General features: G+C 37.2%; 1 protein-coding gene and 1 long non-coding RNA gene across 4 annotated transcripts in view; one reads left to right on the forward strand and one right to left on the reverse strand.

Annotated features, from left to right (window-relative positions):
- virma (vir like m6A methyltransferase associated) overlaps positions 1–8,051 on the reverse strand; it is a 27,132-nt gene extending 19,081 nt beyond the window's left edge. For all 3 annotated transcript variants that reach the window (XM_017453553.3, XM_017453554.3, XM_017453552.3), the window contains exons 1-4: positions 7,942–8,051; positions 5,162–5,274; positions 2,402–2,488; positions 2,123–2,171 (exon numbers count right to left, since the gene is read on the reverse strand). In XM_017453553.3, the coding sequence (XP_017309042.1) occupies positions 2,123–2,171; positions 2,402–2,488; positions 5,162–5,274; positions 7,942–8,004 (312 nt within the window). In that variant the 5' untranslated portion in view covers positions 8,005–8,051. The remainder of the gene's footprint in view (positions 1–2,122; positions 2,172–2,401; positions 2,489–5,161; positions 5,275–7,941) is intronic.
- Positions 5,281–10,936, forward strand: LOC128628996 (uncharacterized). Its single transcript, XR_008393295.1, has 3 exons — positions 5,281–5,940; positions 9,209–9,308; positions 9,619–10,936. It is a non-coding gene; the product is annotated as an uncharacterized LOC128628996 (long non-coding RNA).
- The last annotated feature ends 2,121 nt before the right edge of the window (positions 10,937–13,057 follow it).

Genomic DNA, 13,057 nt, shown 5'->3' on the forward strand with positions numbered 1-13,057 from the left:
ACACAAGTCCTAAAAGTAGATAAAGAGAACCCAATTACATAAATGAGACAAAAACATTATACTTGGCAATAGTTTTATTGAGGAAATTGATCCAATATTACATATCTGAGAGTGGCAAAAGTATGTGAACCTTTGCTGTCAGTATCTGGTGTGACCCCACTGTGCAGCAATAACTGCAACTAAACATTTCCGGTAACTGTTGATCAGGTCCTGTACATCGGCTTGGAGGAATTTTAGATCATTCCTCAGTACAGAACAGCTTCAACTATGGAATGTTGGTGGGTTTCTTCACATGAACTGCTTGCTTCTGGTTCGACCACATCATTTATATTGGATTAAGTTCAGGACTTTGACTTGGCCGTTCCAAAACATTAACTTTATTTTTCTTTAACCCCCTAACGTGATTACGTTATTACGATGAAGATCCAAGTGTGAATATTGGTGTACTAGTAGAAGTGAACTAAAAATGCCAAAGCGAAAAGCTAATTGTGTTCCAGCTAAAGTTACACCTACAGTGAACACAGGTACATCTAAAATATTGAGAAAAAAAAAAGAAAACATACACAGTTACACAGGCGAGAGCGAGGATTCTAGATAGTGACAGCAGTGAAAGTTAGGCGATGCTGAAACCGAAACCGAAACTGATAGAGACGCAAACTCTCCTGATTCAGACCCTGATCCGTCTTCATCTTCAGCATCAACCAGTGCGACTGACACTGCAGGGGTCTGGAGTCATAACGGGACCATTTCTGTGCATTCGTGAAAACACTACCTGCTGGTCTGATTATCACCAGAAACTTGACTTTTGGCGCTAAAATGCATTTATTTATTTATTTAATTTATTATTTACTTGCATTTTTCAAAGGCATTGACCGCACTGATGCTCGTATGGTACTTCTAAATGAGTAGAAAGATTTTAGCCAGCATTTTTCGTCATTTCTCTAGTTAAGAATTGTGCTCTAAGTGGAGTAAAAACACTGAACTGCTTCATTTTCAAAGTAATATTACACAAATACATTATTATAAGTTGTTTCAAGGCCTAAAAATGTTCAAATTAAAATGTTGATTTGGGGGCCAATTTTGGCCTGGGAACTCAGGGTTGGCGTGCTGTATCTATGCGGAATACAGGGTTGTGGCACATAATACTGTGAGAACTAAGGGGTAAGAGGGTTAACCATTCTTTGGTAGAATGACTCTTGTGCTGAGGGTTGTTGTCTTGCTGCATTACCCACTTTTTATTGGGATTCAGTTCATGGACAGATGTCCTGACATTTTCCTTTACAATTCGCTAGTACAATTCAGAATTCAATGTTCCATCAATGATGGCAAGCCGTCCTTGCCTGGATACAGCACAACAGGCCCACATCATGATACTACCACCACCATGTTTCACAGATGGCATACGGTTCTTAAACTGGAATGCAGTGTTTTCCTTTCTCCAAATATAACGCTTCTCATTTAAACCAAAAAGTTCCATTTAAAGTGCACATGTTCATCCTTGTGTGAAAATCTGATGTTGTTTTAGGTCATATTTATGAAGCAATATAGAAAATTCCAAGCACCACGGTATAACCCTATCCTGTAACATCACTTTCTCTCTCTAAAAGGGAGCACATCTGAGCTTTTTCAGAAACACTGTAGCATGGAGGGGAGGGGCAAAGGGACTGTCTAATATGCAAACATGTAGTTCTCTTCATACACATCATGTCTACCAGCATAGAATTCTTCTTCCTCTGTTAACTGAAACATGTCTCATAAAAAATTTTAAAAATCAAACCATGTCTGATTTTATGCTATTGGATCACTTTCCATCTCAAAAGATAAGATGTCTGATCTACTACTTGAGAAACACTTGTAGTGTTAAGAGGTAAAAAGTATTATGTCAAGCATGCAAACAACTGATAGTTTGCATAGACATCTTAAAGCTGGAAAGTCCAGTCAGTGTAGCACATGATAAACTGAAGACAAAAAGACAAAAGACATGAGCAACAATTTATAAAGGACAAGGACTTTTTTCCCCAGAAACACAGCCCTGTAAACCACCATGCAAAAAAATGGAGGTCATAAAAATCTACTAAAGGGAGAGAATATTATACAAAGAAGTAGTCTACACATCTCTCACCTTTCCATTAGGCCTGAAGACAATTGATTTGTTCTCATCGTACTCCAAGCTAGGGGAAATAAATGACATGTAGAACTTTAAAAGGTATGACGAGTACGTTCAGGAAAGTGTATCAAGAGTTTAATGTAGAAAAAAAAAACATTTTTCATTTTTAAATGGAAAGACACAACTATTAAATAAATGTATAATAGTTGTGACTGTTGGCATTTATAAGTGTTTGCGCACTGGTGTGTTGGGTGTGTGTGTGTGTGTGTGTGTGTGTGTGTGTGTGTGTAGTACCTGCCCAACCGGTCAAACACTGGGGTGCTGGGTTTGGACACATTGTTAAAGAACAGGTCCAACTGGAATGCATGAGGAGCAGTTTCTCTGAAAACACACACACACACACACACACAAGTATATCAGAACTCAAATCCAAGCTTGACAACGCCCCAGCATACACATGCACTTTCCTATGGTTTGAGAGAAAAAACAAACAAACAAAAAAACACTAAGACATGACCAACATATATTCCACTCACATACCAATACAATACAATATAATACAACATAGCCACACTGGCAAAGACCTTAGAGCTAATTCCTTTTAATCCCTATCTAATTTCTTCCTCAGATGAGTAATGAGTAACTATTCTATAGCTTTTATACGATTTTAAAACGTCTGAAACAAGTGCAATGCTTCTCTCAACCCACAAAACACCAAACAATGAAAGTACAATATATTGCACTGTTTCAATTCACAAACAGGACAAAACATGCATTTCATGAACCACGTTTAAAAGGCATAACCACATACATCACCAGAAATAATCTGGTCCTAAATGAACTGAGCTAAACTTTTATCATTTCTAAATTTAAATCAGTTTATTTGGAAAAGTAGACATGGTAAGTAGACCAAGCCAGAAGAGAAGACAAACACACAGATAGGTGAGTCATAACTGAAAGCAGGAGAATAAGGGGTGTGGTGCATGTGACACCTAAGAAGAGTGAGAACAGAAGAAACCTAAGACACACAAAAAGCCAAGTCCTGGTCTTTCAGCTAAAACTATTAAAGTAACCACAATGTTTACTTAAAGAAACCAGACTAACTTTAATGATGGAGGCTTGTGTCAAGTTCCTTGTCTTGGATACACTGAGTTTACATGTCTGTCATGTTTCTTATATGTTATGTTATGACGGGTGTGTAAAAACAACGAAGGGAATAAAACACGGGAAATGTAACTCCAAAGTCAGATTAAAGTAATATTTCAGAATTGTGCGCGTGATAACGACTTGGGTCTTAATGATTACTTACTTTATTAACTCAACAAAACAAAAAAACTACTGTGTAACTGTCAGTGATGTTGTGCAATGACTAAAATGGTTCAGGGCAGGGCTGCCAAATTCTTTTATGAGTTTATTTTAATTACTTTGAACGCATTCGAATTTGGGACAATATGATTTGGATCACAAGTTATGCAAGGTGAATTATGACAAACTTAAGCGCAAAAACTACAGAAACAGAATTTTACCAGAAACCTTCGATTTACCTACAGTATTTTCTTGTCGCTAATATTACCAGTGGATATAAAAAGTCTACACATCCCAGTTAAAGCGGCAAGCTTTTGTGATGTAAAAAAAAAAATTTTAAACCATGATAAATCACATCAGATGTTTTTCCCACCTTTTTTTTTTTGATTTAGCAAAAAACAAAATTCAAGTGAAAATCAAATAAAAACTTACAATTACCTGGTTGCTTAAGTGTGCACACACTTATAATGGGGCATGCTCAGAATGAACCAATCACATTCAAATGTAAGTATACACCTGCCATCAACACCATGATTCTGCTTAACCCCAAATAAAGATCAGCAGTTTCTGTAAGATTTTCTGGATTTCTCTTCTTGGTTTCACATGACTGCTGAAGCCATGGTCTGCAAAGAGCTTACACGGTATGCATCTCGCTGTCGAAAGGTATCGATCAGGCGAGGGTTACAAAAGAATTTCCAAGACATCAGTTATACCATGAAAAAATGGGGTACCACAGTGACATTACCAAGACCAAGGCGTCCCTCCAAAATTATATGAAGTATTTGCTACCAAGAAACCCCCAGCAACATTAAAGCAGCTGGCAAGCATGCTGTGCTTGACAACAATCTATCCTATTCTTCACATGTTTGGACATAAACATAGCCACACATAGGGGGCCTAGACGGAAACCTTTTCTGACAAAGGAAAACCTCCAAGCTCACCAAAACTTTGATTAAAAAAAAAAAATTATATATATATATATATATATATATATATATATATATATATATATATATATATATATATATATATATATATATATATATATATATTTTAAATACAATCACCCCAAAGCATGAGTTAAAATGTGCTATGGTTTATTGAGACCAAGGTGGAACATTTTGTGCATAAGACTAAGAGATATTTTTGGCACAAAAGAAAACAGCTTATCTCCCAAAGAACACCATACACACAGTGAAGCATGATGGTGGAAGCATGATGGTGGAAGCATGGTGCTATGAGGCTGCTTCTCTTCAGCTGGGACTGGGGCACTAGTCTAGATAAGGGGAGTCATGGCAAGCGCTAAATACCAGTCTATTTTGGCACAGAACCTGCAAGCCTCTGTTAGACAGCTGAAGATAAATAATAATTTCACCTTCCAGCACAATAACATCCCAAATCCACAAATCAACAACAACGAATGTCAGGTCTGATTTTAGGCTCAAAAGAACTCGTGATTCAGCCACGAGAAAAAAACAGAAAAGAACAAAGAGCGACTCTGATTATTGTCTGTTACATCGAACATATTTTTATTTAGAAATGTACATTAATCAACCAACCAAAAAGGTTTAGTAAAACCGTACTTTAGTAAATAGATGTTTTTTAAAAAAAATCTTTGATTTTTTTTTTTTTTAATTTTGTAATTAGTTTTTTTTTTGCCTTTCAATATACATTAACAGCCATTTAATCATTTTTAGTCCTGAAGCCAGAGATAAATCAGCAGCAAAAAAACACAATTTGTGTTCTTACCCAAAAGCTCTGCTGTCCGGGAGGTTGCTGTGTGCTTTTATACCTGGAGGGATGATTCTGACTTCTGTGATCATTACACCATACGGAAACCGTACCACATCCACATTTGTGAACTACAGCAGAAAAAATATACACACAGAACTATGACGTTTACACAAGAATATCAACCAACAACAAGATGGACCTAGAAAAGACATTCGGTATCTTCTATTAAACAAACAGTTCATTCTTGGCTTGTTTATCTCCATTTTATGTTTCTCTAAGTGACAACTTTATTATACTGATCGACAGGAAAGCCATTTCTACAAATGTATTTAGGCAACTGACTGGTCTAACTCATTTTCTGAAATTCAATTTTCTCCAACAACATTAGTGAAAAACTAGAGAAAGATTCACGGTTCATATTAATGCACTCGCTATGATTTCTACTGTGAGTATACAGCAGACTCGGTGCATAATTTGAAATAGCTGACGAATAAAAAGAGCTTTAAACCAGGGGTGTCCAATCTTATCCGGAAAGGGCCGGTGTGGGTGCAGGTTTTCATTCCAACCAAGCAGAAGCCACACCTGAGTCTATTGAAAGCCAAAATCAACTGATTAAACAGGTGGAATCAGGTGTGGCTCCTGATTGGCTGGAATGAAAACCTGTACCCACACCGGCCCTTTGCTCTTTAAGAAAAATATGTTACAGTTGCTATGGTCAAAACCTACACAAGAACATTTCATGGTTTATCAAAACAGAGCTCCAATATCAGCCCTTTGTAACAGTCAAATGTGAGGTAAGTGTTGTTCCTTAAATTTTCGGGTTACAGGGAAAATCCTCAAGAGAGATATTAGATGAAATTGTCTAAAAGCAACCTGACTTCACGCCTGCATAACTTGACAACAGAAACTGGCTGAACAATGGCTAGTTAATGGTTAGTTTCAGATCAACATCATCCAAAAACAAACAAAAAACAAACAAACCACAGAGCACTGATATCAACTGTATCAAGAATCGAATAAGTAGGATTGGTGCAAACCTTAAAAATTAAAATAAAAATGAAAGAGCAGGTCAAAAATCGAACAACTTTATACCACAGCACTCCTCAATTCTCTACTCTGATTAGTCAGGTGGTGTTGATTAATTAATTTATCTATTTATTTTTTACACTCAGTATGCTTTTCAGTACAGGAAAGTCTTCAGGATTCAGTTCAATGAAATCTTGCTATTATTTTTGTTTTATTAAGCGCAAGAAAAAGGAACAAAAAGAGTCGATAACAAGCAATAACAGGAAATAACCTCACACAGACATTCAGCGACATTAAACGTAAATATATACATGCATAAAAAAAAACACGTTCATTAATAAATTAAAGATTATAATCATGGACAAACTGCTGTAGTATAATAGGAATACACCACTATGGGACATGATTTTGGAAAATATTCAGCTTTGGAGAGGTAACATTCAGTATGTTTACATGGACAACAATAATCAGATATTAAACCGATTAAGAAACTAGCATGTAAACAGCGATTATTGACTACCTTAATCCGACTAAAGTCATACTCGAAGTAAACACAAATCAAATTAGGACATGTGGAGTATTCCCGTTTTAGTCGCACTACAGACATCTAAACACCTTAATCACACTATTAGGATCGTGTGGGAGTTTTCACCGCATTCTGCGACAGGACACAGCTGTGTCCGAAACCGCATACTTACCGACTATATAGTAGGAGAAATACATACATTTTGGCTACTATATAGTAGGTAAGTACGCATTTGCAGATGCAGCCCATGGCTTCAAGCAGTCGTCTATTTGCACGTACAGCATGACAAATAATTAACTGCACTAGAAGCTTTCGTAAAATTAAAAATAAAAACACCCAAAACTCTATACGGTACCATAACAAAGACGAACTGTACGTTAATACGTGAAATTCTGGCGGGAACGTCGGATGGCATGGCGTGGGGACGTAATGACGTGTGTCGTTAATCGATCATTGTTCTATAACATGTAAAACGGGAACATGAAAGGAATATTCTAAAACCAACTCATGTAAACACCGTAATCAGAATATTGTCTTATTCGGAATAAGGTCAATAATTAGATTATTACTGTCCATGTAAACGTAGTCAGTAAATCCTCTAGGATTATTTTCATGTTTTTTTTCTCTTTACATAACATACCACTCGATCAAAACTTTCAGAGACAGAACATTACTTTCAAACTAGTTCCTTCAACAAAATACACGTGAAAGTTATGAACACAGCTCTTGGATGGAACTGATGGAGGATGTGCAGATCTGTATATTAAAATCAGGTATTAAAATGAGTGACTTAAGAGTGTGGAAGACAGTGTGCCTTGCAAGGGCAATAATCAAATCTTGTTTGTATCCACGATGCAAATTACAGTACATGGATTGTAAAAATTAGACAAGAGTCAGTTATCTAGCTACTCTGCAGTCTGCCAGTGTTTACAGCCATCAATTTCTATCCGTCTACAGATTCACGCGCAGTCTGAAAGTCCATGAGCTCTAAATACAGCAGTAATGTTTACTTCAGAAGAATAACAGGTCACTGGGATTAGTACTTTTACCACTTTAACATGCTAATTATTACCGCAGTCTTCGCTTTTGGATGTCCCGACATGCTAGTGCATTTAGCCACGTCGCTAACTCACTTGCTTTGTTTACAAAGCACATCGACAAAAAATTAAGCACGCGAACTTTGCACACATTTTATTGAAACTGCCCTGCGAAATAATGAAATATGCAGGATTCTGTCATTTACCTCTGCGCTTTGATGCTTAAACGTTTCTAAAAACAGAAGCTCCATTGAGGAATCACCCGCCATCTTTGTTTCTCGGTCATTTGTACTTCCTGCTAAAATGTCACTTCCGGGTCACCACAAACTGAGTTTCTAAGCTCCTCTTCGTTTCTTTTGGTCGTGCAGTGACAGCAGTGAAACTCTGCAGTGTTGCAAACATGTTAGTTTGTTTATCTTAAGTACTGTTTTGCATAGTTTTTCATTTAATCCAGAAAGTGTTCTTTGTGGATATTTTGAAGCAGATCCGAGTGCTTGCTTTATTATAAATTTAATTCCTTTTCTGTGTAGATTCTGTATTCACAAATGTAGAAATGTAAACATGTTTTTGTATTCTAAACAGAAATAAAACATTATTTGAGTACAGTTTCACTTTCTGTTAACATAAAAACACTTACAATATGTATCATTTGCACGGCCTACAAACTCTTCACTTTAATGGATGTGTAAATTCTTCATTCAAGTAATGCCCTCTTCCTTCCCTTTTTTCCTTACTTTCATGTTTATCTTTATTATTATTATTTTTTAGTTATTATTCCTAGGGTGGCATGGTGGCTTTTGGATAGTGGTTAGCAGGTTTACCTCGTGTCTCCGGGATTGGGGGTTAGAGTCCCGCCTCCACTCTTAGGAGTTTGCATGTTCTCCCCGTGGTTCTGGGGTTTCCTCTGGGTACTCCGGTTTCCTCCCCCAGTCCAAAGACATTCCTTATAGGTTGACTGCCCTTTCCAGATCGTGTGAATGTGTGTGTGATTGTGCCCTGTGACACCCATTCAGGGTGTCCCCTGCTCTGTTCCCCAAGTTTGTTGGAGTAGTCCCCAGGCTCCCTGCAACACTTTGTATGATATGTGATACAGAAAATGGATGGATGGATTGTTATTATTATTTTCTATTTCTGTTTTAAGCTATGGTGTTGGATATTGCTGTAAATTATATTAATTATTGCTATGTTCTCAATATTGTTGTACTATATTGTAAGTTGAAAGCTCTAATAAAGCAAAAAAAAAGTCTGTGCTTCCCTAACGAGTTTATCTCTAATGCTTGTATTGTGTAATAATGAAAGTACCTCACACTCTTCATATTTTCATATAAGATTTCTTTATTACAGTAGGAAAATTATTCAATTAAATTTTATTTGTATAGCGCTTTTAACAATGGACATTGTCTCAAGGTAGCGTTACAGAAACATATGAACACAGGATACAAATTTTATGTGTGTGAATTTATCCCTATTGAGCGTGCTGGTGGGGACGGTGGCAAGGAAAAACTGCCTAAGATGATATGAGGAACAAACCTTGAGAGGAACCAGACTCAGAAGGGAACCCATTCTCATCTGGGTAAATTATGCCATTCATAGAAGGATTACATATGTCATGTGTAATGAGCAGTTTCCTATATGATATATGTATGTATGTGTGTGTGTGTGTGTGTATATATGTATATGTATATATATTATATATATATATATATATATATATATATATATATATATATATATATATATATATATATATATATATATATATATAATATATATATATATATATATAATATAATATATATATATATATAATATATATATATATATATATAATATATAAAATTTATTTTATTTTATTTTTTTTCTGTACCCCTTATCCGACACAGGGTTGCGAGGAGCACAAGGCAGGGGACACCCTGGACAGGGGACCAGCCCATTGCAGGGAACAATCACACATACGTTCACATACTACGGACAATTTGGATATGCCAGTCAGCATACAATGCTGGGGGAGGACTGGCCAAGGAAACCCTCAAGAACATGCAATGTCTGCACACACAGGGTGGGGACGACAATCAAACCCCTACCCTGGAGGTGTTGGGAAAATGAGCTAACTACTAACCCAATATATATAGTCTCCTCTGAAACTATTGGAACAGAAAGGCCAATGTATTTGTTTTTGCAGTACACTGAAGACATTTAGGGTTGAGATCAAAAGATGAATACAAAAAGAGGGTTTAGAATTTCACCTTTTATTTCCTGTTATTTATATGTAGATGTGTTAAACCACATGGAACATAGCACACTTTGTATCAGACCACCCAATTTGTAGGCAAGGAAAAATATTGGAACATGTGACTGACTGGTGTTTCCTGTTATCCAGGTGTGTCCTGTTAGGTTGATTGTTCATACAATAAATAGCTCTCATCATCTACTCTTGATTTTAGCTGTCTATTTCACCTGTGAAGACTGCATTTGTTGTTAAAAAGGATAAGCCAACATGAAGACCAGAGAGCTGTATATGGGAGAAAAACTAGACGTTTTGAAGCTGAGGAAAGAGGGAAAATTAGTCTGAGGCATTGCACAAACATTAGGCATGGCCAATACAACAATTTGGAAAGTCCTGAAAAAGAAAGAAACCACTGATGTATTGAGCAACAGACACAGAATGGGTTGGCCAAGAACAGTTGATGACAGAAACATTGTGAGAGCTGTGAAGAAAAACCAAAAACCAGTCAGTGACATCACCAGCAACCTCCACAGGGCAGGGGTGAAGGTATCACAATCCACCGTTCGAAAAAAACATTGAGAGCAGGAATATAGAGGCCCTACCACAAGATGCAAACCACTCATCAGGAGTAAGAATCAGAAAGCCAGATTGGTATTTGCAAAAAAATACAGAGATGACCCACAAAAGTTCAGGAACCAAGATTAACCTCTGCCAAAGTAATGGAAATACCAAAGTGTGGAGAAAGAACAGATCTGTTCATGATCTAAAACATACAAGCTCATCTGTCCAGCACAGTGAAGGTAGTGTCATGGCTTGGGCTTGCATGGCTGCTTCTGGAACAGGCTCACTAATCTTTATCGATGATGTAACTCACGATGGTAGTAGCAGAATGAATTCAAGAGTTTACACAAACATTTTGTCTGCCGATTTACAGAAAAATGCATCCAAAGTAATTCAAAGAAACGTTTTCATGCAGAAAGACAATGATCCAAAACACACTTCCAACTCAACAAAGGACTTCATTAAGCGAAAAAGGTGGACGGTTTTAGACTGGCCAAGTCAATCATCAGACCTGGAAAAGCCTTGAAAAGCATCACATAAGAAAAACAACAACAATATGGGGATGTCAATGAGTTGTAGGCGTGATGCAGTTAATGCAAGCAATGGATATGCAACCAAATATTAACTGAACCAAATATGAATGTAATTTACTTTAATTAAGTTCAAGACTTACTTTAATTAACTTCAAGACTTTGGTGTATAGCACAAACAATTTAATTGGCCTTGCCATATATACATATATATAGACACCAACAGTTGCTAGACTTACTAGCAGATCCTGTGATGAAATTTTGGGGTTCTTGAAGACTTCTTTTTGCGTCAGACGGTCTGCTATTGGGCTGAATTTGCTGAGATGGCCAGTCCTGTACAAATTGCCAGACGTTTGAATAACGTTTTTGTTTTTGTTTTTGCAATTGTAGATTATTTTCCTTACAGTGGAATGATGTATTTCAAATAATTTGGAAACTCATAGGCATCCACAACCTTTTTCTGAAGGCCTTACAGAACTCTTTAGATCTTGGCATGATGACACCACACACCTCAATAGCAAAGGGAACACAAAACACTAGATATGAGAGGGGTATAAATAAGACAAGTTCCACCTGCACTGCCGAAGCAGGTTCTAATCCCGATCTTGAACACCTGTTTCAAATTGTATGAATTTGAAGGTGTGATAAATGTAGGGGTGTACTTACATTTTCCATGTGCCATGTTTATATGTTTTTTGTTCATTTAAATTATGAAAATTACCACAAAATGTCAGAGTGTATCACCTTTATTAACAGGCACTGTTTCAAATAGCATCAAATGTTTGCTTCTCCAAATATGTCAAAAAAGCCAACAATTTCCATGGGGTGTACTTATTTTTTTCACATGACTGTATTTCACTAATTACAATCTTTTTAATCATGCAACATTTCAAGAAGAAATATTGGGGGGGGGGGGGGGGGATCAGATGTGGCCATTTGCACTCTTCTTCAATAATAATAGTGCTTTATCATCTGACTAGGCAATTTCTCTGACTGAATGTCCTCAAAAGATTAATTCTTCCTGAAACTGCCCAGCCAGGCAATAATCATCCTAAGCAGAAAGAGAACAGTTCACTAACCCCCCTTTTAGCCATTTTTGCTAGAACTCTTAAGTTTCCAGTGTCTCAGTGCATGGTATTACAAAGCCTGAATGTCTAAATTCCTGATGATTTGATATTAAAGGAATTGATTGGCACATCTTGTTTACTCCAACTGTGGTCAATCACATTTATTTAGAATTCTTAAAATATTATCCATGGAGGAATGGACCAAGATCCTTCTATAAGTGTCTCTTACATTGTTAGACATCAGTGCTGTTATTCGCTCCCAGGGAAGGCATCACAAAATATTCGAAGGGTGCAAATACATGTTTAAATAAAACTATACAATGTCCCTATATGTTGGAGCCCAAATATTACTTACTGCATGTGTTATATATTATTTTTTTCTCATTGCCATAAAGGGTGTCAGGTAGAAAGGTAGTGCAGAGGGTAGCATTACTGCCTCACAGGTCCAGGTTTCAATCCAAAGCTTGGGTTTCTGTTTGTGTAGAGTTTTGTATGTTCTCCCTGTGTCCATGTGGGTTTCCTCTGGGTTCTCTAGTGTCCTCCCAAGAACCTTCCAGTAGGTGGAATGGATATGTTAATTGCCCTAGGTGTGAATGAATATGTGAATGTGTGTGTGTGTGTGTGTGTGTGTGTGTGTGCCTGGTGATAAACTGGTGTCTCATTCAGGCTGTGTTCCCAACTCACACCTAGTGTTCCTGGGGTAGCTTCTTGATCCACCACAACTCTGACCAGGATGCCAGTATTTCTGGAGGATGCTGTACATTATACATAATAACCACCTTTCATCCATCCATCCATTTTCCATACTGCTTATCCTACACAGGGTTGCAGGGAGACTGGAGCCTATCCCAGAGAACTCTGGGCACAAGGCAGGGGACACCCTGGACTGGGTGCCAACCCATTGCAGGGCACAATCTGACACACATTCACTCACTAC

The sequence above is a fragment of the Ictalurus punctatus genome, chromosome 23 (assembly GCF_001660625.3).
Source record: "Ictalurus punctatus breed USDA103 chromosome 23, Coco_2.0, whole genome shotgun sequence".
Classification (NCBI taxonomy): Eukaryota; Metazoa; Chordata; class Actinopteri; order Siluriformes; family Ictaluridae; genus Ictalurus; species Ictalurus punctatus.